General features: G+C 45.2%; 1 protein-coding gene across 2 annotated transcripts in view; it reads right to left on the bottom strand.

Annotated features, from left to right (window-relative positions):
• Positions 1-25,146, bottom strand: part of ECM1 (extracellular matrix protein 1) — a 73,842-nt gene that overhangs the window by 4,079 nt on the left and 44,617 nt on the right. For both annotated transcript variants that reach the window (XM_068253239.1, XM_068253238.1), the window contains 4 exons: positions 22,095-22,387; positions 17,919-18,383; positions 11,042-11,262; positions 8,548-8,635 (listed from right to left, as the gene is read on the bottom strand). In XM_068253239.1, the coding sequence (XP_068109340.1) occupies positions 8,548-8,635; positions 11,042-11,262; positions 17,919-18,383; positions 22,095-22,387 (1,067 nt within the window). The remainder of the gene's footprint in view (positions 1-8,547; positions 8,636-11,041; positions 11,263-17,918; positions 18,384-22,094; positions 22,388-25,146) is intronic.

The following is a 25,146-nucleotide window of genomic DNA, read 5'->3' as shown; positions in this document are numbered from 1 at the left end:
ACATTTCCCATTTTAAAGCGGAATATAACCCTGCATTTCAACTTTGCTCTAAAACATTATTTACAGCATATATGCAACCAGCATTTTTTTTTTTACTAGACCAGCATTGGAAGGGTTACACACAGAGCTTGAGGGCCCGTTTCCACTATAGCGTTGCGGAATCGCAGGCGAATCACCGCAGGCAAAATCGCATGCGGGTGCGATTCCGCATGCGTTTTTTGCCGCGATTTCGCATGCGATTTCGCATAGGTTAGGGTGATGCGATTTTAACCATGTCACTGCCTGTGTGAATTAACATGGGTACCTATGCGAAATCGCATGCGAAATCGCGGCAAAAAACGCATGGGGAAAACGCATGCGATTTCCCTATTAAATACATTGTGTGCGATTCGCCTGCATTCCACACGCAGGCGAATTCTGAGGGCCCTACCCTGCAGATTTTTTCTGCACAGAAAAACGTGCAGGAAAACGCACAAGTGGAAACAGTCCCATCCACTTGTACTGGCTGTGCGAATCTGCATGCGGGCAACGCATGCGGATTCGCGATAGTGGAAACGGGCCCTAAAAGTTCTGTGGAGAGAACTGCAGACGCATCCGAAGCTTGCATAGATACATTTAACTAAACAGAATGTAACCAGTGAGGAATGTTACACACTCTTTGGCTGTCCTCCAGCTCCTGCACAGTCAGAGAGAGTGAGTCACATTCCACAGTTGTTAAATTCTGTTTAGTTAAATGTTTCTAAGCGGATGCGTCTGCAGTTCTCTCCACCGAACTTTAAAACTCTGTGTGTAACCCTTCCAATGCTGGTCTAGTAAAAAAAAAAAAAATGCTGGTTGCATAGAATATGCTGTAAATAATGTTTTAGAGCAAAGTTGAAATGCAAGGTTATATTACGCTTTAAGTGTGGCTATTTTAAAGCCAATTCTGATGTAATTTCTCCCTTAGTCTCCTCTGCCTGATTTGCCCGCCCATCACTATAGAAAGTGCATTGTCTCAGCATGAGACAATGCACACATGAGACAAACTGAGCACTCCTCCAGCCAGCCAACGTCTCTACCCCTCAGCATCTACACAACACAGGAGGCCAGATACAATCTGCTAACCTGTCCCCAGATGTGCATGCTCTACCAATACGCCAATCAGATGTAAACAAACTCTTCAAAAGACAGAAAAACAAAGCACCAGGACCAGACTCTAACTGCGAAATGTCTGATACTCTGTGCCGATCAATTAGCGCCTGTATTCACAGACACAAAAAAAAAAACATCAAAACCTACATGCTTAACCACTTGATGACCCAGCCTTTACCCCCCCCCCCCCCCCTTAAGGACTAGCGCTGATTTCGCTGATCTGTGCTGGGTGGGCTCTACAGCCCCCAGCACAGATCAAACACCAGGCAGAGCGACCAGATCGCCCCCCTTTTTTCCCCACTAGGGGGATGATGTGCTGGGGGGGGGGGGGGGGGTGTCTGATCGATCCTGCCTGCGTGTGGCTGGCGGGGGGGGGGGAGCACCTCAAAGCCCCCTCCGCCGCAGGATTCCCCCTCTCCCTCTCCTCCCTCCCTTCCCCGGAGATCAGAGGCTGCACAGGAACGGATCTGTCCTGTGCAGCCTCTAACAGGCTCCTGCCTGTCATGTGACAGCGATCCCCGGCCGCTGATTGGCCGGGGATCGCTGATCTAGTACTACGCTGCTACTGTTAGCAGCGTTGTACAAATGTAAACAAAGCGGATTATTTCCGCTCGTGTTTACATTTAGCCTGCGAGCCGCGATCGGCGGCCCGCAGGCTATTCACGGAGACCCCCACCAAAAATTGACAGGAAGCAGCCGCTCGCGCGAGCGGCTGTTTCCTGATTAATTAGCCTGCAGCCGGTGACGCAGATCTGCGTCGCTGGTCCTGCAGCTGCCATTTTGCCAATGTGTGTTATGAGTGCGCGGTCGGAAAGTGGTTAAACTATTACAGGCCTGTTGCCTTGACATCATTGGTTATGAAAGCATTCGAAAAACTGATAATGGCTTATCTGAAATCCATCACAGATCCCCTGCTGGACTCTCTGCAATTTGTCTACAGGCCTAATAGATTCACAGACGCCGCCGTTAAAGAACAACTTAGCTATAATATGCCCCCTACAAAAATACACATGTAAGTAGATAAATACTTGCTCTACTTACATAACAGATGTATTGCAATGTCCACCTATTAGATTTAATAATTTTTTAAATCTTCTTAATGAACTATCCCCCTCCTGGCAGTGGCCATCTTGGTTCCTAGGGTAGATTCCCCCCACCCCCACTCCCCCTCCTCCCTGCACTTATTCTGAGCACAGCGGGGAGGATAAATGGAGCAGGCACAGACTCACCTAATAATGGATCCAAGCGCTGCTGTTCTCATCTATTCTCAGTGCAGAGAGTATAGAAGGGAACTGCAGCGCCTGGAACCATTGTAAGGCGAGTGTGTGCGCCGCCTTTATCCTTCCCCATTGATCAGTGCGGGGAAGAGGGGGAATGCGGTGGCGGCACATGCAGCAGGTGGACAGAGACCGAGCGGACATGCTACTGGCGGAGGGGGGCAGAGGACAGAGACAACCTCTGGCCCCCTCCCTGCACTCTAACAACGGCTAGATCCACCGCAGTGAAGGGGAGACAAGGCGGCCAATCGCAGCGCAGAGAGGTGAGTGACAGAGGCTTCAGCCAATCAGGCTGGTTCAGCCTGCCTGTCACTTCTCTTCTGCGGCCGTGCGTACCCTCTTAGAGCCTGGGGGCATGAGGAGGAAAAACCTATCAGGAAAAAAAAGTAAGATTGATTTTAATACTAGAACACCATCCCTGCTACACAGCAAGCTCTCCCAGCTACACATACCTGAATCCATCTGCAAATGGATAACCAATTTCTTAACAGACAGGAGACAGCATGTTAGACTTGGGAAACACACATCAAGCTCCCTGACAGTCAGTACTGGTGCTCCTCAGGGCTGTGTGCTTTCCTAACTGCTCTACTCACTTTACACCAATGACTGCATCTCTACAGATCCATCTGTTAAGGTTCTGAAGTTTGCAGATGACACAACAGTAGTTGATCTCATTCAAAACGGGGATGAGTCTGCAAACAGGCATGTAGTGAGACAGCTTTCCTCCTGGTGCAGCAGCAACAACTTGGAACTAAATCCTCTCAAAACCATGGAGATTTCCCCCCCAGCACCTCCCCTTAACCATAAATGGATCCACAATAACCTAGGTAGAGTAATTAAAGTTTCTTGGGTTCACGATCTCAAACAACCTAAAATGGGATAACAATACGGTCACTATCGTCAAGAAAGCGCAGCAGAGGATGTACCATCTACAGCAGCTGAGAAAGTTTGGCCTACTTAAAAATCTAATGGTGCATTTCTACACTGCAATCATCAAATCCACCATAACATCATCTATGACTGTATGGTTTGGCTCCTGCTCAGCATTAGAAAAGGAGAGGCTGCAGCGCATCATCCAATCAGCGGAAAGGATAATTGGCTGTAGCTTACCTTCCCTGCAGGATCTTGTGCAGAAAGAGAACAACCAAAATTACCTCTGACCCCTCTCATCCAGCTCACTCCATCTTCCAGCGCATGCCTTCAGGAGTAAGATTCAATCGCAACTAAAACCTCTAGACACAGGAACAGCTTTTTTCCGCAGGCAGTAGCCATACTTAATGCTGAACCACGCTAGAGCTGCTTGAAAGTAATCAGCACAGAATTGAAAATGAACAATTCTCACCTTGCTTACTGCCACTATACTCGCATACTGTCCTTGACTTGTAATATACACTAGCCGACCCATGGCGTAGCATACGCCACATAAGGGGGTCCCCCATGTGCACTCCCCCTCCAGCTTAAGCTCAGCAGGACCCCCCCCTTCCCTCACCTGGGTCCCTCATGTGCACTCCCCCTCCAGCTGAAGCTCAGCAGAAACCCCCCCCCCACCTGGGTCCCCCATGTGCGCTCCCCCGCAGCTTAAGCTCAGCAGGACCCCCCCCCCCCCCTTCCTCACCGGGGTCCCCCATGTGCGCTCCCCCTCCAGCTTAAGCTCAGCAGCAGCCGCCGCTATTAGTAAGAGGCAGCGGGCGGGGAAGACTCACCTCTTCCGCGTTCCAGCGTGCGTTCCACTGTAACTTCCTGCAATGCCGCCCACTGTATTGTAAGTGGACGGCATTGCAGGAAGTGACAACAGTGGAACGCACGCTGGAACGCGAAAGAGTCTTCTGTCCCACGGGGGTCTCACTGCAGCCCTCCGAACAGCCGGTGACAGACCCGACTGTAGATTCAATATTTACGTTTGCTGGCTCCAGCGAGGGCGCTGTGGCTGCTTTCGGCACGGAAATAGACGGAAATACCCGATCTCCGTCGGGTCCGCTCTACTGCGCAGGCGCCGGAAACTTGCGCCTGCGCAGTAGAGCAGACCCGACAGCGATCGGGTATTTCCGCCTACTTAGGAGCCGACAGCCGTCAGAGCACCTGCGCAGGACCCGGGAAGGTAAATATTGACGTCACCGCTGCACGGAGGGCTGCAGCGAGACCCCTGAGGGATGGAGGACGGCGTGGGAAGCCTCATTAGGATCCGGAGGCTTCCCCCACTTGAGGTGAGTACCCCCCAGGGGACGTTTTGTCTTTCCAGTTCCTCTTTAAGCAACTGCCAAGACAAATTCCTTGTAGGTACAAACTTACTTGGCAAAATAAATTGATTCCGACTGATGAGAAATATTGGCCAATCAGAGAGGAACAGAGGTGTGGGAGGGGAAAACATGAGGGAAAGAGGCTTCTGCCAATCAGGCTGCATTAGTTAAGTCTAAGGGGAAGTACAGTAGCAAAAAGGACAATCCAGCATGCCCTGCAACTTCCTTTTTGTGTACCAAATTTTGTGTGTACCAAATAAGAGTCAGGTAAACTGGGGAATGAACATTTTTAACTAGAAAAGTAATAGAGATTTTAACTTTTGGATTGCCTGGTTAGCTTCCTTATTACTTGTTTACCAGATAAAAATAAATAATTGATTTTTGGATTTTATGCCCGACAGTTACTCTTTAAACTAAAGCCATCCCCCCAAGTCAGTGATGGGCACTAATATCTGAATAATACATTTTCCCAGTTGCCATATTTTCCCAGTTGCTTACTGCCATCTACAGGCTGATGTATATTACTGCACAATTTGAATAATGAAAGATATTTAATATTGAACTGACCACATACTTGTGAAACTGCACATGCCAGTGTGTGTAGTATGGCATTCTAAATATCCCCTTGTCCTCCTGTTTGCATGGCCTATCCTCCATTGTACCACTCTGCACCCCATAAAGGCTCAGACCAGAAACCGTTGCACAGAAGACGAAGTGCTGCATATTCTGTCTACTCCACACTCTCTGTAGGCAAGTGATCCCATCCAGATAAGCACAGCCGCATCCGGGAAATTTCTAGGCATGCGTACTTCAGAACTGTGGTGGGTGCACATACCCCATACTCCAGGCCATGGCTGCTGTGCACAGCCGGGAGGGAGCACCGACATACAAGGATCATGGTGATCCTTTGTCTTCTGTTTGACTGGCTCCAGTGGGAGCCACAAACGGGGGGCAGAGCAGCGCAACAGAGGGGAGCCCATACAAACAGGGCATGAAAAAAAAATAAAGCAGAGGGACACCAAGAGCCCCAATAGTGTAATTCGTCTTGGGGACAACAAAATAAATGAGAAGTTAAAATTATACTTACAAACCAGGGTTACCAATAGGCAACCACTGTATAGGCAGGTGGGGAGAACAATCCTGACCCCACTCAGGAATAAAAAGTCGCTTTCTGTAGACAGGAAAATAGGGTAACAACCCTCCACCCAGGGTGGACTCAATGTAGTGTACAAGATACAGAGGCGCCAAAAGAATAAAAGGTAATTAAATGAACTTAAAAAACCAACTGGTTAAACAGAGGAGGCAGCGGTGGTCTTACCCCCTCCAAACAGACACAGGCAAGGACTGCGATTCAGACAGTCAACAATTTATTCGGAACTCCAAAAAACAATGCTACGCGTTTCACGGGCCATACATCCCGCTTCCTCAGGCAAAATACAGTAGGAGTCACAGCATCTGTATTATATCAGCGAGCTCGGCGCCACAGAGGAGCCGAGCTCGCTGATATAATACAGATGCTGTGACTCCTACTGTATTTTGCCTGAGGAAGCGGGATGTATGGCCCGTGAAACGCGTTGCATTGTTTTTTGGAGTTCCGAATAAATTGTTGACTATCTGAATCGCAGTCCTTGCCTGTGTCTGTTTGGAGGGGGTAAGACCACCGCTGCCTCCTCTGTTTAACCAGTTGGTTTTTTAAGTTCATTTAATTACCTTTTATTCTTTTGGCGCCTCTGTATCTTGTACACTACATACAAACAGGGGGACCAGTAGATTTTATGACATGAAATGTGTAATTTCACAGGTATGGTGTCAGTTTAGAAGGATAGCAGAAGAAATTACATGCTGGTCAAGGGAGGTGAGTAAAAGAGTAGAACATGAGTTGCTTTGCTTGGACATAGGAATATACTTCAAAAGAAGAGGGCGGCTGTTGTACATGGCAAGTGGAGGTGACTGGAAGAGCTGTGTGTTGGAGATGGGCTCAAGTCACAGTGTGCAAAGAAGGGCTTAAATAGCAGGGGTTGAAAAGTTGGAGTTGCAAGCAGAGGAGAAGTGTTGGAACTGTGTGCAGAGGAGACGTGCTGGAGTCAAAGGACATAGAGGAGAAGTGTTGGAGCTGTGTGTAGTGAAGGGCCTGAGTCAGAGAATGTAGAGAAGTGTTGGAGCTGCATGTAGAGAAGGGCTTGAGTATGGATAAAGTCCATACACTCCCAGGTTAGAAAAGTCCAAAAAAGCTTTATTCACAAATCACAGACACAGTATAAAAACGTCTGACATGTTTCGGACTAAGGCCCATATGCAATTAACTTTTTCACCTAAGTTTTCTCCGAGGAGATAATTTTTCATCTTTGATTTAATATAACTTTCCTGCACTTTTTAAGTTCTTGCTTTCTGGTGGCTTAAAAAGCATTTTATTGACAAGTTTAAAATTATCACCTAGGAGAAAATTCAGGTGAAAAAGGTGAATTGCACATGGCCCTAAGTGTCTCTTACTCATAGCCTTAAAGAACTGACCTCTTAACAAGGTATATATATTCCAAGACACACACCCTTAGGGCGTGTGTCCCAGACAAACATATGAAGCATTTAGAATCCCAATGTACAGACCCATAACCTCATACATAGTCAAATCATTAAGAAAAGGGTTGGAGGCTGTGTGCAGAGGAGAATGGCTCAAGTCAGATGGTGTAGAGAAGGAGTGTTGGAGCTGCATGTAGAGAAGGGCTGGAGTCAGTTGGTGTAGGGGAGAAGGGTTGGAGCTGTGTGTAGAGAAGGGCTGGAGTCAGTTGGTGTAGAAGAGAAGGGTTGGAGCTGTGTGCAGAGGAGAAGGGCTTGAATCAGATGGAGTAAGGGCTGGTGCACACCGAAGCGGTTCTGGAGCTTGCAGGGGGAAAAACGCTTGGCTAATGAAAGTGAATGGGATGGTGCACACCAGAGCGGTTCGTTTTTTTCCACAAACGCAAACTCGGGGGCTGCAGCATTTTTTAGAATTCTGAGGCATTTCTGCCTCATTGTTAAAGTATAGGAAAGTGGAAAACGGCTCTGAAAAACGCTAGATCAGAGTAGTTTCCAGGCGTTTTTGTTACAGAAGCTGTTCAGTAACAGCTTTACTGTAACAATATATGACATCTGCTACACAAAAACGCTCCAAAAAACGCAAGACATGTTTAGAACACCTTCTTCGTTTATATGAGAACTGTGTGTGTTTAAAACGGACTGGTTATCACCCCCTTTTTTACCCCTACATGTGGTGTTTGTATTCTAAGGTCAGAATAATAGGTCCTGGGTTTTAGGACCAGGGTTTAGGACCTTTGCAATTACTCTTTATAAAGTGTACTGTGTAGGTGTTGTGTGGGAATTTTAGGTTATGTGATTATTGTAATGTTTTAGGTGAAGTGAGTATTACCTGTTGAGCGCTGAAATCTCTCTAATATAAGATTAACAGAGGGTATACACCCCTCATTGATTATAGCGCACCAGGAGTATAGGGTGTTACATTTACATACAGGAGTGTGGAGCGCACTGAATTCCCTGTCATTTAATATTGATGTTTAGAACACCTGCCTAGAATCGCTCTGAAATCTGCTTCAAAAACCTCTAGCGTTTTGCAGATCTGCTTGAGTTTTTTGGTGTGCACTGGCCCTAAGGGAGAAGGGTTGGAGTTGTGTGTAGAGAATTGCTCGAGTCAGATGGTGTAGGGGAGAAGGGCTTGAGTCAGATGGTGTAGGGGAGAAGGGCTAGAGTCAGATGGTGTAGGGGAGAAGGGCTCGAGTCAGAAGGTGTAGAGGATAAGGTTTGGAGCTGTGTGTTAGTGCCCTGGCCAACATTGAAACCTGGATATCTATCACTGCAAGGAGAGTAGCTTACACTAACCCATTAATTTGGCCGGACAGCTAAACACTCACCTGCTCTTGTACACATATCAGCTTCTTGTCCTGAGGGAGGCTGCAGCAAGAATCTTTCAGACCAGACACAAGCAGTGGAATCTGTTTCCTGGAAAAAAGAAGAAACAACCTCATCAACACGTAAACAGGCTTAGTTCATAAGGCAGAACACAGAGAAAAGAAGTAGTGCAGAGACAGCATACTAACCAGTTATATTTCAGTAAGTTAGGGAATTTTGCTGATTAGTTACTGTGAGTTAATAAGGTGGCCATAGATGGGCTGATATCGCCAGATTTGATCACCTCTGATCAAATCTGTCAGAGATCTATTGATCCCCAACACGTCCCGACTGGTAAGCTTCTGACTGATTTCTGTCTGTTCTTATTGATCAACAGAATTACAGAGCACAGCAGTAGGTTTAATTTAGCAGAGAGGGAGAAGAGATTTGATCAATACATTTCTGCTTAATTGGATTGCAATCGAAAGGTGCATAAGTGGTAGATCAATTCGTAATAGACTGTTCTCTAGCCATCCTTTGCTGGATTGTCCTATTGACCTTTGTATGGCCACCTTTACTGCAGTATAGTTTCAGGGATAATTCCTTCCCTTATTCAGGAGCACTTGCCCACAACATGGCTGCAGAGGTTGCACTAATCTCTGCAGGAAAGTCCTGGACTCTGGTAGGCTGATCTTTCCCATCACCTGAAACAGCTATCGCAAGGTTAAGATGGCTCAAAATGACAGCTGGTCCTCTGCATAAAGTGTTTGGCTGGTTTAGTCTCAGGAGATTTGTCAACATTTGTGTAGAATACAGAGATAAGTAGAGCTGTGAGCCTCTTTATTCCCAGCCAGATCTAGACGCATCAGAGGCACCTATACCCTGTCCACTTTGCTACACTGTGTATTGACCTTACGAGGCGGGCTGGTACCCGTGAAACGTGTTGTCTATTTTGTGTTTTGAGTGAATATTTTACCAGGTTTACTGGAGAGGTAAGAGACTACCTCTCATTTTGAATATTGGAATTCTATAGAATACTATTTTTTTCATACCTTGGACCCCTCGATCCCTACGAGTTAAATTTAGCCAGACGTACCTTGGAGGTAATAGTTTATTTTCCCAAAACTACAAACCCAGGAGAGCAATCATCCAGTATTAACCGCAGGCAGAACCTGTGGTTAATTTCATGCTTGCTTAGATGGTGGTTGCAGGGATCTGAAGCCCACTCATGCGAGTATAGTTACATATCTTTACAATTACCAAATCTATTAACGACTAGCTGACCTAAGCCCGTTAAAAACAGGCTCTAAGTCTTTCACTGCTGCCTGCCGCGCACGCTCCGTCTGCAATGCACGCGCGCACACCCGCCCGCTCGGCCGACCGCCTCCTGCCCCAACGGCTGTGTTGGTGCAGGACATGCGCAGTAGCGCAAAAGCACTGACACAGGGACAGGAAGCAGGGAGACTTGGATTTTATATATAGAGATACTGCATCATTCGGCTCCTGGTCTCTCTTTGCTTATCACCTAAGGATTCCTGAGTATGTGGTAACTACAGGGATCACTGAAATCTCTCAATATATACTGTCATGATGATCATTTAAAATATCATTAGTGGCCACTAATTAATACTTAGTGAAGTTATTGACCGTTTTAGGTTGTGCATGCTTTTTGCACACGTTTTAATACTCGAAGAGTTGCTGAGTGTTCTATAGTGGCTGCTCATGTTCATTTTACTATATTTTTCCAATGAAAATAATCATAGTTGGGTATGCATCACTTTCCGCTATCATTTGTACTTTTCTAATTTTAATATATACACTAGGGAAAGATATTTGGATGCAGAAAGCAGTTAGACCCTGTCCTGGTCTTTTATTGCAGGTTTTGTCTTTTGGGAAAATTTCCTCGAGGAGGCTCCCTGCTGCACACAGGGTCAAAGCCGTCATCTTAAATGTTGATGCAGCCGATTTCTGAAGCCTGGAACACACTCCCAATTATGATTGGCCAAATCTCTGACCAATTTTACCATGAAGTATGAGGGTCAAGACATATTGAACACTATGTGCAGACTGTGTTGGTAAACCTTTATACTAAATGGAAATGGTAAAATTAGTCATCGATTGGCCAATCAGAATTGAAGGAGTGTACCAGGCTTAATTGTTTGGGGTTTGATTAACACTAAATATAGAGAATGCCTGTCAGGCTCTCAGTTGAAATGATCCCAAATTATTGCTACATACAAAAAATGTATGATGTCCGATTTGCATTGCTGTCCATCATTTCCTGTCCTCTAGAAGAAATCCGATTATCCATGAAGAAATTGCATTCCCGGTGGGGAGATGCCGACAACAGAAAATGTAAAAAAAGGTATTTCGTCTTTCCACACTATCCAAAACGGAGATGTGTTTTTACCAGGAGCTGGGTCAGGAAAAGGTCCAGGGATAACACCAAGAACCAATCTCTAGAAGCAGAACCAGTGGACAGTGGGTGGCTGGTATTTTGGAGAGAACAGTACTTACTGTTTGGTGATTAACTTGGAATCTCCACACATCTTGTCCAGGATGTCCTCTGTGACGTTGCTGAGGTTCAGATTCTCCACCTCTTTGTCGTACTCTGGGAAAGGGGCCTCACTGGCAAAGCAGTGGAACATAGTGACTTGGTCTTTCTTCTTACAGCATTCATAGTGCTTGGTCTTCACAACCAGCTCCCTAGTGCAGAAATTGGACAGGGCTTTTTGCCACTATAGAAACAAAAAGAGATCCCAATTTGAGACAAATGAAAATAAGCAAAAACAAAGATAATACTATGACACTATACAGGCAGAAAACACAGCTTAAGTCCTTGTTAAGCAACATGTTGGAAGAGTCATGCAAACTAAGATCTGCAGTTACTGGATTTTTTTTCCTGCTGGTCCCACATGCAGCAGCCTGACTGAGCAGTTATTGTGCAATCATACCAGCCACTGAAGTGCCACGGTCAGGCAGGCCAGATAGGTTTTGAAAATATTTTTTGGCAGGCCCTCATACTGCACAGATGCTGGTAGAGACTCATTATGCCTCATTCACACTCTTGCCGTGTGCATTTCGGAAACGTGTATGGATTGCGACACACAGGAACATCAGAAGTGCATAGACTGGATAGGATGGCTATATGTATGGGCACATAAATGGCAGATGAAATTCAATGTTGACAAATGTAAAGTCATGCATTTTGGTCGTACCAATGGTCTAGCACCATACAAAATAAATGGGATACAGTTGGGGACATCAAACTTGGAGAAGGACTTAGGAGTACTCATCGACAACAGTTAAATAATCGTACTCAATGCCAAGCCACTGCAGCTAAAGCTAATAACATTTTGGGATGCATTAAAAGGGAAATAGAAATTTGAGATGCTAGCATAATATTGCCCCTGTTTAACTCTCTAGTAAGGCCACATCTGGAATATGGAATTTGGCTCTGGGCACCACATTACAGGAAAGATATTGCAGTTTTAGAGCAGGTGCAGAGACTAGCAACACAATTGATACGTGGGATGGAAGGTCTCACTTACCAAGAAAGGTTAGATAAACTGGGTTTAATTAGTCTAGAGAAAAGACGCCTTAGAGGGGATCTAATTAACATGTACTGTATAAATACATCAGAGGGCAATATAAAAGCTTGGCAGATGAGCTTTTTGTCCCTAGGCCTTCTTAAAGGACTAGAGGACATTATCTGCGCATGAAGGAAAAAACGTTTTAGCCATTTATTTAGGAAAGGGTTCTTTACAGTAAGAGTGATTAAGATGTGGAATGCATTGCCACAGGAAGTAGTTCTAGCAAATTCTGTACCTGCATTTAAAGGGGGCTTAGATGCTTTCTTTGTGTTGAAAGACATCCATGGCTACAATTACTAGGTAATGCCCAATGAGGTTGATCCCGGGGATTTTATCTGATTGCCATCTGGAGTCGGGAAGGACTTTTTTCCCTTTTGGGGCTAATTGGACCATGCCTTGTAAGGGTTTTTCGCCTTCCTCTGGATCAACAGGGATATGTGAGGGAGCAGGCTGGAGTTGTACTTTGTTCTCTAGTTGAACTCGATGGACGTATGTCTTTTTTCAACCCAAATAACTATGTAACTATGTGTAGACTGCACTGTCTGATGTTCAGACTACATGCGCTGCACACTGAGTAACAGGTCGGGGTGAGCTCTGCACAGACACCAGTCTAGCCTAGAGGCTAGTGGCATGTTCACTTACTGTGGGGGTAGGGGGGGGGGGCAGAGGTACCCAGTAAGAAGGAGAACAATGGGCTCAGTCAGCGCTTAGCCAAGATGATGCGTTACACCCGATCTCAGCAATGCATCGGGGTTGCCACACACAGGCTAGTTACATTGCAGTTTGTAGTATTTACTCTATCAGTGAGTTGCCATTTCATACATTTATTCTCCTGCATACCTTATCCACAACATGTTCACCATTTCAAGCAGAATCAAAATCAAGCAGAAAAACAAAACCAGAGACCATTCAGTTGATATTTTCTGAATAGGTTTGTTTGGAAACTAGCTAGTGACAGCTGGTGTCCAGATTTTTTTTATGGCTGCTGCTCCCCCACCCATTTTCACTCACTCAGTCTATTTAAATGGTCAGTCTCCCTTCCTCTACTGCAGTACAATGAATTAATAGATTGTTCAGAAGCTGCACAACACTTCTGTGGACAACTTCTACAAAATATTGCCATTTAAAAAAAGGTAAGACTTAAAGGAGACCTGAAGTGAGGGGGACATGGAGGCCGACATTTCTTTTTGAGCAATACCAGCTCCCAGTCCTGCTGATCCTCTGTCTTGGATACGTCTGGCCATACACCCCGAACAAACATGCAGATTAGAGGTTTCTGACAAAAATCTGACTGGATTAGCTGAATGCTTGTTTCAGGTGTGCGATCAGACACTGCTGCAGGCAAAGAGATCAGCAGGGCTGCCCGGCAACTGGTGTTCTTTAAAAGGAAGTAAATATGGCAACCTCCATATCACTCTCAATTTAGGCTCCCTTTAAAAACAGTGTTCCTGGAGTTATCTCCTCCAGGGCCCATTCACACTAGAAACGCTTTTCTGTGCAATTTGCGATTGTTTAGCAGATTTTAAAAATCGCTCCCATTCACTATCGCGTACGCAAAATCGCAGCGATTTTTTTCATGATTTTTACTGCGATTTTAATGAAAGTGAATGGGAGCGATTTTAAAAAAAAAACACTAATCAATCGCAAAACGCTCAAAAAAGCGCTTCTAGTGTGAATGGGCCCTCAGTGTTGGACAGCTTTCTTTTGCTGCACTTTAGTTCAGAGTTCAGTAGTCCCCTGACAGCTTCCCACATACTCTGGGCATTGTTGTGTGAGTGGTTTTAATGGTCCAGTCTTGAACCCACCTGCTTAGACCTGTCATTAGAGAAGTAAGAAAAGTAGCATTGCTGATCTGTGTCTGAACAGGTCAGTTACCTGCCTGTAGAGTGCAGCTCCTCTGGCTATTAGAGTCAGTCTCATGATTCATACACCAATAATGAAACATCAGTCACTGACTAAAAGAGTACTGAGTGAACGAGGGGGTGGAGTCTGCTCTTCGGGCGGGTTGGGTAAGCATTGGCTTCTACTTTCAGGGGCAGACAGAACATTGTGGGGACTTTATGGAAAAATATGTTGAATCGCCAATGCCAATCTGGCGAATAACCGTGAGCTGCAGCTGAAGCAAATTTGTGAGGCTTTTTCTCAGCATTAAAGGACATCCGAGGTGAAAATAAACGGATGAGAAAAATAATTGTATCTATCCTCATTCTTCTAAATTACTTTTTTTTTTTTTAGATATCCAACGGTTTTATTTTAGATTTAGATCTAGTTTTTACAGTTTCATTGTTTCTGCTCAATGACACCTTCATTTAAATAGGTCAGAGCTCAAATCTATGAATTATTGACCCCTTTTATCTCTTTCCTGCTCTCAGAAGCCATTTACTGACAGGAAAGTGTTTTATGGCTATAATCAGGGCCGGATTTAGAGCTGAGGAGCCTATAGGCACACAGGATTTGGCGCCCTAAACCCCGCCCCTAGGCACAGGCCACACCCCAAGTCACGCCCCCTTGTTACAAAACAAAATTATGCAAGGCATTGAAAAAGCAGCAGAGTGATAAAAAGCAGCCTATCGGTCCAGTACCCGTTATTCATCGGGTGATCAAATTACTCCTCAGTGCAATTACAATAGGTCTATGGCAGCGCATGAAAAAATCATGTTTTTTCTTTTTCTGTGGCGATTGGTGGTGGGGGCACGGTTAAGGTTAGGTGTCAGGTAGGGTGTTTGTGTGGAGGGGACAGGGCAGTTAAAGGCGTTCTGTGGGGGGTTTCTGAGGAGAAAAGCAGACACTTACCTTGGGCTTCTATCAGCCCCGTGCAGCGGTAATGTCCCACGCCGTCCTGCTCCCATCTGCCGTTCTCCGCCGCCGGCCCCGGTCTAAGCGGCATGGGATCCAACTGCAGCTGCGCTAGAGTGGCCGCGCACCCGCTCGCTTCCGCCTGCGTCATCGGAAGCTTACTGCGCAGGCGCAGTACAAGAAACCTTTGTACTGCATCTGCGCAGTAAGCCGCAGATGACGCGAGCGGAGGCGTGGTATCGCGCATTATTAGTCTGTGTGTCAGACAAATAATAGCCCGGTGCCGGCTGCGGGGAACTGCGGATGGGAGCAGGACGGTGTGGGACATTACCGCTGCAGGGGGCTGATAGAAGCCCAAGGTAAGTGTCTGTTTTTCTTCTCAGAAACCCCCACAGAACCCCTTTAAGCACCAGGAAGGGTGTTCGTGCGAGAAGGGGGCGGTTAGGGTTAGGTAGGGTGTTTATGCAGAATGGGTGTATAGAGTTATGTCAGTAAGGTGTCTGTGCAGTGTGGGATGTTAGGGTTAGGTGTCAGGTGGATGGTTCTGTGCGAGAGTAGGAGTAGGTTGAGCTAAAGTAAAATATCGGTATTTCATACCGATATTTTACTTCTTTCATTTCCTTCTTTAATAGTAAAATATTGGTAAATCTACCGATATTCTACTATCAGCTTGTCTGGGCACCCACATTTTCAGGTGTCCTTTCATTGCGTACACCACACACACACTAACACTCAGAGATCACACGCACACGCACACACACACTTACACATTACACTCACACACAGATCAGACACCAAGATCACACACGCTCACAGATTAGGGCCCGTTTCCACTAGGAGCGGTGCGATGCGACTACATAGCCGCATTGCACCGCAGGTGTGCTAAAACACATGCACGGCAATGGAAGAGTTTCCACTGCGTGCATATTGTGCGGAGTGGTGTGGAGCGGTGCGGAGCGATCCGAGAATCTGCAGCATGTTGCAGATTCTCGCACGGCCGCATCCGCCCGCAGCAGCGTCCCATCTCAATTCACTTCCGCATCAGGAAATGCAGAAGTGATGCGATGCGGCTAGGTAGCCGCAGTCGCATCACTTTTGTAGTGGAAACTGACACACACACACACAATCACACACATTAAACTCACATACACAATCACACACATACATTAAACTCACACACACAATCACACACATAAAAAAACAAAACCACCACTCCCCCTACTCCATTCAATGAGCTAGCTAACTTTACAGAAGGGAAAGTAACGTTCACAGCATCTTGAACTGAAGTTTCTCGCAGCCAGGTGACATGTCTCTAACAGGCTGGAACGGAAGCAGCAGGGAATCCATCGCGCTGTCAGCAAACTCTGCACTGCAGATGTGTGTGCCCCTGCCCTGACCCCTTCTCCCTAGTGTCACAGATCATATGAGAAAGATCAGATACAGCGTGCCCCTCAAGCCCCCAATAGCATACACACACAGGGGGCGGAGCTGTAGCCTAAACAGGCCAAGGCTTTCCCTCACGGCTGTTTCGTCTGCCCCCCTCCCCGCCTGTCACTTCAATAAACAAGCTGGCTGCATTGTGAACAGGACAGGAGAGGGGAGCAGAGCGGAGCTTTTTGCCTACCTCCACTGGACTAGTCTCTCACCTCCTCGTTCAGGGCAATGGGCGCAGGCAGACTAGTTTCACAGGCAAGTGATGCCCGCTCAGTCCTGGCCACCCACGTGGTTTCTCCCAATCCCAGCCAGCAGAGACTGAAGCGTGAAAAATCACGCCGCCCACTCCCCCGATGCACGCAGCTACTGTGCTCACTAAGTTGCAGCGCTGCGTGCAGACATGATAACGGCGGTGGGCGGGAAGAGCTGAATAGACCTTGCATGTGTAATCAGCCTGCCCTGTCTGTCCCTGTAGTTGCGGCCGCCGGATCCTGACGCAAGTGGGCGGAGCTTGCGGCGCTGTCATGGGGGATCGCTCTCTATGGTTTTTAATTATAAAGGGGACAATTAAAACCCCGCCCTTGCCCAATCTGGCCCCTGTAGGCACGTGCCTACAGTGCCTTATGGTAAATCCGGCCCTGGCTATAATCACTTATCAGTGAGGGTTATGCTACAGTCTGACCCAGTCTGACCCGGTCCCGACACAGGCAGAAACTGTCACTTGCATACCTGATTAACTTTTTCAGGCAGAGAAAGAAAACAAGGAAAACACAGCATAGTTATTTGTGTGCGTGGCACTGTACATACACATGTCTATCTCATGTCACCTCAGTTGTCCTTTGAAGATAGCCACACACACACCATACAATTAAAAAATCCAATTTTACACCAATTTGATAAATATGATCAGCTGTACAGAAAAAGCAAAAGGTTGTTTTCTTTTTTTAATTTGATGAAAGAAGATTAGGATTTTTTTTTTGATCAATATATATGAAAATTGAACGGTGTAGGGTAGATTGGCAATTTCTTGATTTTTTTTGACCATGCATCACACGTGTTCAATTTTTCCTCAATTATCAAAAAAAATGATTGAAAACTCTGAAAAATTGGTTGTATATCTACCACACACACCATACAATCTTTGAAAAAATAGAAATTTCCACCACTCCCCGTTTTGCTGCGGTTTTTCTCAAACAGAAATCTCTCTTCACTCGAATAAAAAATAAAAGCTTTTGATTTTTCTCAAGATGCGATAGTTTTTATCGAATTGCTGTAAAATCGGATCATTTTATTGTATTGTGTGTAGCCACTTTTAGGCTCATTTTACATTGCAAATCACAACTCCGATTTGCGGTCTCACTGCATGCTAGCAACACAAGAAGAAAAACGCTTGTTTTTTAAAATCGCATAAAAAAAAATCTGATTTGCATGTAAAATCGCATCAAAATCAGAAATCGGAATCGCATGTAGTGTAAAAGAGCCCTCACACATAATATTCCAGCTTGGCCAGACTTTTATGTAGTTTACACATTGTACATCATCATTGATTTATTATAATTAAGATTACTGACCCCGCTGTGTGCACAGGGCACATCCTCCTTCTTGCAGCACTTCTTGAACTCCGCCTCAGCCTGGTAGATGGCTTTAGCACGACGCACGTAGGGTCCAAAGCCACTCTTGGGCAGTGTGTTTTCACTGTAGAGGGGGCGGTACTTCCTCAGCTTGCAGATATTCTGGATGTTGCTGGATTTGGGCTCCCCCGGTGGAAAGGCCAGGTCTGACAGCCTGAACTTGCTGTCTGGGGTGTCCAGGCACTTGCCATTATGTCCACAAGGACGGAAGCTTCTTGGGCTGCCCAAAGATGAAATGTCCGCACTGCCAATCTCTTGTGAGGGAGAGGAGTTGACATAATTGGGATTTGGGGCGGCGCTGCTGAAGCAGGTCTCCCTCGCCAGTCCTTTTTCCTTGCAGCAGTGGAAATGACGGGTTTTCACAGTGAACTCATTCTTGCAGAAGTTGTCCATGGTTGTTTGCCACTAGAAAAGAGCACAAGATAATTTTAGACAAGTGCTTTGCTGACATTACCAACAATTTATGTTCAAGGTGACCACAAAGTTACTGAAAGTGAACCTGTCAGGACAAATGTGGGAACTTCACACTTGCTATAAACCAATGACTGTTATGGCCATCTTATGCATTCACCAATTGTTGGATCAGTGACCTGGAACAAGCATGCAGGTTAGGCATCCTGACCTCACTGTCCACATGCTTATTTCAGCTCTGGGAAGACAAGATGGCAGTCAAGGAGCTACCGGTAATTAGGTCTAAAGAAATCCACACTGGCAGCTCCCATTTTTCCATTTCTGATATGGCAACCTCCATATCATTACCGTATCACTTTAAGGGGGAAGGGAACAGAAGAGTGTGCCATGGTTCTGATGGTAAATTCCTGTGGTCTAAAAGAGGAAGACTGCTTAGTGGGGGATACACAAAGGTAGCAGTGCCGGTCATGTGGCTTACGCCTCAAATTCCAGAAAAATACCTTTAACCACTTCCCCTTTGCCCGGGACACGTTACTACGTCCCTGCAAATTCCCGCCCCTACTTGCAGGGACGTAGCTACTGCGTCCCTTTCCGCCACGCACTCCCGCTCGCCCCCCTGTGCGCTCCCGTGCTAGTCATCGCTGCTGATCATTAGACAGGGATGAATGAATGGGAAAGCAATTCCCAATCATTAATCTCTGTCCCTGTATGAATGGTTGCAGGCATCAAAAAGATGCCACGATCAGTGGCGTACCTAGGGCATTTGGCACCCGGTGCTGGGTATTAAAAGACACCACAACCTGCGGCGTGCTTTGTGGCAAAAATTGGCGTGGTCATGACCGGATGAGGGCGGAGCTAACTGTAATTTAAAGTATTAGCTAGTATAGTTGAGCCAGTATAGCTAGTAGTTTCCCCCAGAATAGCTGCCCCCAGTGAAACTAGTATAGTTGCACCCAGTAAAGCTGGTATAGTTGCACCCAGTAAAGCTGGTATAGTTGCCCCCAGTATAGCTGGTATAGTTGCCCCCAGTATAGCTGGTATAGTTGCCCCCAGTATAGCTGGTATAGTTGCCCCCAGTATAGCTGGTATAGTTGCCCCCAGTATAGCTGGTATAGTTGCCCCCAGTATAGCTGGTATAGTTGCCCCCAGTATAGCTGGTATAGTTGCCCCCAGTATAGCTGGTATAGTTGCCCCAGTATAGCTGGTATAGTTGCCCCAGTATAGCTGGTATAGTTGCCCCAGTATAGCTGGTATAGTTGCCCCAGTATAGCTGGTATAGTTGCCCCCAGTATAGCTGGTATAGTTGCCCCCAGTATAGCTGGTATAGTTGCCCCCAGTATAGCTGGTATAGTTGCCCCCAGTATAGCTGGTATAGTTGCCCCCAGTATAGCTGGTATAGTTGCCCCCAGTATAGCTGGTATAGTTGCCCCCAGTATAGCTGGTATAGTTGCCCCCAGTATAGCTGGTATAGTTGCCCCCAGTATAGCTGGTATAGTTGCCCCCAGTATAGCTGGTATAGTTGCCCCCAGTATAGCTGGTATAGTTGCCCCCAGTATAGCTGGTATAGTTGCCCCCAGTATAGCTGGTATAGTTGCCCCCAGTATAGCTGGTATAGTTGCCCCCAGTATAGCTGGTATAGTTGCCCCCAGTATAGCTAGTATAGCTGCCCCCAGTATAGCTGGTATAGCTGCCCCCAGTATAGCTGGTATAGCTGCCCCCAGTATAGCTGGTATAGCTGCCCCCAGTATAGCTGGTATAGCTGCCCCCAGTATAGCTGGTATAGCTGCCCCCAGTATAGCTGGTATAGCTGCCCCCAGTATAGCTGGTATAGCTGCCCCCAGTATAGTTGCCCCCAGTATAGCTGGTATAGTTGCCCCCAGTATAGCTAGTTTAGTTGCCCCCAGTATAGCTGCCCCCAGTATAGCTAGTATAGTTGCCCCCAGTATAGATGTCCCTGGAGGGGGGGAAGCAGCGCTAGAAGGAGGGGCAGTGGGGGCAGCGGTGGGGAGGGGGGAAATATCCCCCCCCCCTCCCTCACCTGGGACCCCTCCTTCTGCCTCTCTCCCCCTCCATTCAGCGATGGCAAGTGCGGGCTCGGCGGCGGGGACGGGGAGACATGCGCAGAATTACTCACCACTTCCACGTTCCAAGCGCCGGCAGCGTCATGTCGTCACAGATCTCCGCCTTCAATGAAGGCGGAGATCTGTGACGACATGACGCTGCCGACGCTTGGAACGCGGAAGTGGCGAGTTATTCTCCGCACGTCTCCCCGCCACCGAGCCCGCACTTGCCACCAATGAATGGAGGGGGAGAGAGGCAGAAGGAGGGGTCCCAGGTGAGGGAGGGGGGGATATTTCCCCCCTCCCCACCGCTGCCCCCACTGCCCCTCCTAGCGCTGCTTCCCCCTCCTGCTCTGTGCTGTGGGAGGTCGTGGCGACACCCCCCTGGGTGTCTGTCACCCGGTGTGCCCCGCCCCCCTGCGCACTACAGTAGGAACGCCACTGGCCACGATCATTTGTTTACTTCAGACGGAACCCATGCACACATTACTTCCTATTTAGCGTACTATAAAGATGCAATAGGAAGTAATGCACAAGGAGATCTTGTGGCAAAATAGTAAAATTACACCTAGACACTTTTCATTTAAAAAAAGACCCACAAATACATTTTAAATTAACATATTACCTACCACATTATATCATTATTACCCTTTTTTTTGTATATATAAAAAATAAAAAAATTACACAAAATAAATAAAATTAACAGATACGGTACCATAGGGACTGAACTTTTTTAAATATGTATGTCAAGAGGGTATTTTACTGTTAATTTTGCACCTTTAAAAATGTACTTTTATTTCGAAATAAAATATTGCTGACATACATCGTACTAGGGAAATATTTTAAACGTTGCAATAACCGGGACAAATAAAATGTATGAGTTTTAATTACGGTACTGTATTATTTTAAAACTATAATGGCCAAAAAATTAGAAATAAATGTTTTTTTTCTTGTAAAATGCAGTTAGAGTAAAATAATTCTTGGCAAAAAGTACTCCCCAAAGAAAGCCTAATTGGTAGCAAAAAAACCCCAAGATATAGATTGTTTAATTGTGATTAGTAGTAATAAAGTTATAGGCAAATGTATCAAGCGTATTGTGTACGTGCAGTACACCTTAAAATCGGTTAAAATGTGTAGACACAGATGCTTAGTCTCCAATCCCGACCGGTTTCGGCATTGTGACAACGCCATTCTACTAAATATTTGCATTTATCTTTTGGTGACCCTCACCACACGTGTTGTTGAGCACTGGGTGACTGCAGAAAGACAATTTCGATTGCTTGTAATTTAGCACTGAGGATTTAACTAACCGTGAGTGAAAGAACAAACGTTTTGTGTTATTCATATTGCATGAAAAATAGTTAAGAAATCATAAATTCTGCAAGGGTAAATAAACTTATGAGCACAAATATATCCCTCTCACTTACGGTGTGCTTTACATCTTCCCATTAGGTGTGCTTTAAATCTTGACAGGAGGCAAACAAATGCATAACTAGGAGTCATGTACCCAATTTTGTGGCAAAACAACAGTAGACCCAACTAAACTGGCAGCTTGTGGCCTGGCTGTGTACTTCTAAAGGAAGGAATCCCTCCTGGAAATAATCATGACTGTTTTTTACTGCAATAAAAAACTGAGAAAGCTTACCACTTCTACTGCACAGCGCAGTTTATCGGACTGACGACAGCATCTTGCGTAACCCTCCTCTAAAGAGTTAATGGCGTTTCCTTGTCTGCCGAGGTGGGAGAATCCAGACTGGGGAAGGTTATGGGCGCCATATTTCACTACGGGCCGATGCTTCCTGCAGATATTCCCAATATTGTCTTGGCTTGGTCTCCCAGGGGGGAAATTATTCAAGTTGTTGCTAGGGAGGCTAGGTGAGGGCTTTCTGCCACGTGGGGTCAGCATTGGTACACCCTGGATCAGAAGGGGCAGATCAACTATGGAGGAAAAAAGTCACAAAATTAAAAAGACAAAACCTCAAGCTACGTAAATTGTAATACTAAAAATGTATAATAATGTAGCATACTTAAGCGCATAGGTTCTCAATGCATAGCCCAAGCCCTAAGGCAGCAGGACTCAGTTCTTCAATTTATCAATTTATAGCAAGTTTTGAGACTTAAAAATAACAAATACATAATCAAACCTAAATAACTATATTTAACCACTTCCGGACCTGGATCATTGAAACCTATGCCCTGTTTTGATCCTTTTCCCGCTGCCAGGGCATGGATTTCAATCATCCTGCCACAAGGTCCCACCTCTATCGCCGATGGCGTCACTCTCTCCCCGCCGCAGGTCACTCGCCCTGTTGGCGATGGCAAAAATAGAGCCAGGCTGACAGATACAGCAGAAGCATTTCTGAATAGATTGGAGTGCTTGCAATGCAGGGTGAGATTCCAGGCTGCATATTAAACACAGAGCAGTGGGTAAATGGAATTTGATTTTGTGGCTGACAATCCCTCTTTAAGGAAGGTGGCATGTGCTATGATGATGTCGAGAGACACTAAAAGATATTCCCATTTACAGGACAAATGTCACAAATATCCCAGTATGCTGCTACCTGTGACATGTGACCTGCGACTGTCCTACTGCATAACTATCCATATTATTACAGCTCCTCCCATATAACACCAATAATTGGATACATACTATGTTAACGAATGCAGTTCCTGCGCCACTTACAGCCAGCAGCTGAATGGACAAGGTATCCCTTAACACCATAAATATATAAAAACTTATGTCCACAGCGCTAGTTCAAAAAGTAGTAAACTTTTATTGCACACAATATGAACAGCTTGAATAAAATTGATTTTAAGCTAAAAATAGCACCTGTCCCCTTAAAACTAATTGCCACCTCACACATGCAAATCACTCACTCACTGCCGTGAGACATGCAAACCAAAAAGGATTAAATGGGATCCCAGTAAAAAAAAATAAAAAAAATAATCCACTGCAAGATTCACTTTAACACATATGAATTGATTCCTCTCCTTATAGGGATATGTAAAGCCTCATATATAGCTGCTATTCACTTGTATAGCAATGTCCATATAGATCACATTAAAACAATGCATGATGCATAACTATTTTTAGCTTAAAATGTATTTTATTCAAGCTGTTCATATTGTGTGCAATAAAAGTTTACTACTTTCTGAACTAGCGCTGTGGACATAAATGTTTGGATACATACTACGTTAAGGTAAAGAGACACTGAAGCGGAAAAAAAAAATATGATATAATGTTATTAGCTGTACTACACATACAGATCATTATATCGTAATTATTTTTTTTTGCTTCAGTGTCTCTTTAAAGAAAGTCAATTTGTATACATAGACATTTGTGTACATTCCAAGTAAAAACCTAGAAAAAGTAAAAGGCATCACCTAAAACTGGTGTGGAAAAAGGGTTCTGCCATCCTAGATACCAGTTCTCTAATTGTCTCTTTTGTTGTGGGTTGCAGCAAGACAACTTCTCTCTCGCGCTGCTGCGCTCACAGTGGATCAAACAACATACATGGAGTATCAATTATTTCTTAATCTATCATCTATTTTTCAAATTCTTACTTTGCAGTGTTTTGTGTTCCCCCCCCCCCCCCCCTTCTACGATCTTTCAGTAACGTTCTTCTTTAATAAAGGACAACCGAGGTGACATGTGACATATGAGATAGACGTGTGCATGTACAGTGCCAAGCACACAAATAACTATGCGGTGTTCCTTTTTTCTTTATCTGCCTAAAAGAGTTAATCAGGTATGCAAGTGACAGTTTCTGTACGGGTTGGACTGGGTCAGACTGTAGCATAACCATCGCGGATAAATAATTACAGCCATAAAACACTTTTCTGTCATTGAATGGCTTCTGTGAGCAGAAAAAAGATAAAAAGGGTCAATATTTCATAGATTTGAGCTCTGGCATACTTCAATAAAGGTGTCATTAAAGCGGAATATAACCCTGCATTTCAACTTTGCTCTAAAACATTATTTACAGCATATTATATGCAAAAAGCATTTTTTTTTTTACTAGACCAGCATTGGAAGGGTTAAACACAGAGGTTTAAAGTTCCATGGAGAGATATGCAGAAGTTCAGATTGTTACATTCTATTTAGTTATATGTATCTATTGAGAAATGTTACACACTCTTTGGCTGTCCTCCAACTCCTTCTCAGTCAGAGAGATGAGTCACATTCAACACTTAGATACATTTATGTAAACAAAATGTATCTATGTCAGCTTCCGATGCGTCTGCAGAAATCTCCAGGAACTTTAAAGCACTGTGTAACCCTTCCAATGCTGGTCTAGTAAAAAAAAAATGCTGGTTGCATATAATATACTGTAAATAATGTTTTAGAACAAAGTTGAAATGCAGGGTTATAGTCCGCTTTAAGCAGAGACAATGAAACAGTAAAAACTTAAAAACTAGATATAGAATAACACTGTGGGATATCTAAAAAAAGTCATTTTTAGGAGGAGGATAGATACAATTGTTTTTCTCATCAGTTTATTTTCACCTCGGATGTCCTTTAAGGTGTTAAGTGCTGTATCCTAGTGTGGGAAGGCACTGTTCACCTTTCATGAGCAGTCAGAAGAATGGTGCTGATTGCTATGGGTTGGTGCACCTTGGAGATTGCTAGGGCAATTCCTTTATTGCCAGAACCAGCATGTAAAATTTCTAAACATCTGTTTGAATATCCTGTGTGA

The sequence above is a fragment of the Hyperolius riggenbachi genome, chromosome 9 (genome assembly GCF_040937935.1).
Source record: "Hyperolius riggenbachi isolate aHypRig1 chromosome 9, aHypRig1.pri, whole genome shotgun sequence".
Lineage (NCBI taxonomy): Eukaryota > Metazoa > Chordata > Amphibia > Anura > Hyperoliidae > Hyperolius > Hyperolius riggenbachi.
The sequence above is the reverse complement of the archived record's forward strand: the minus strand, read 5'-3'. Positions and strand labels throughout refer to the sequence as shown.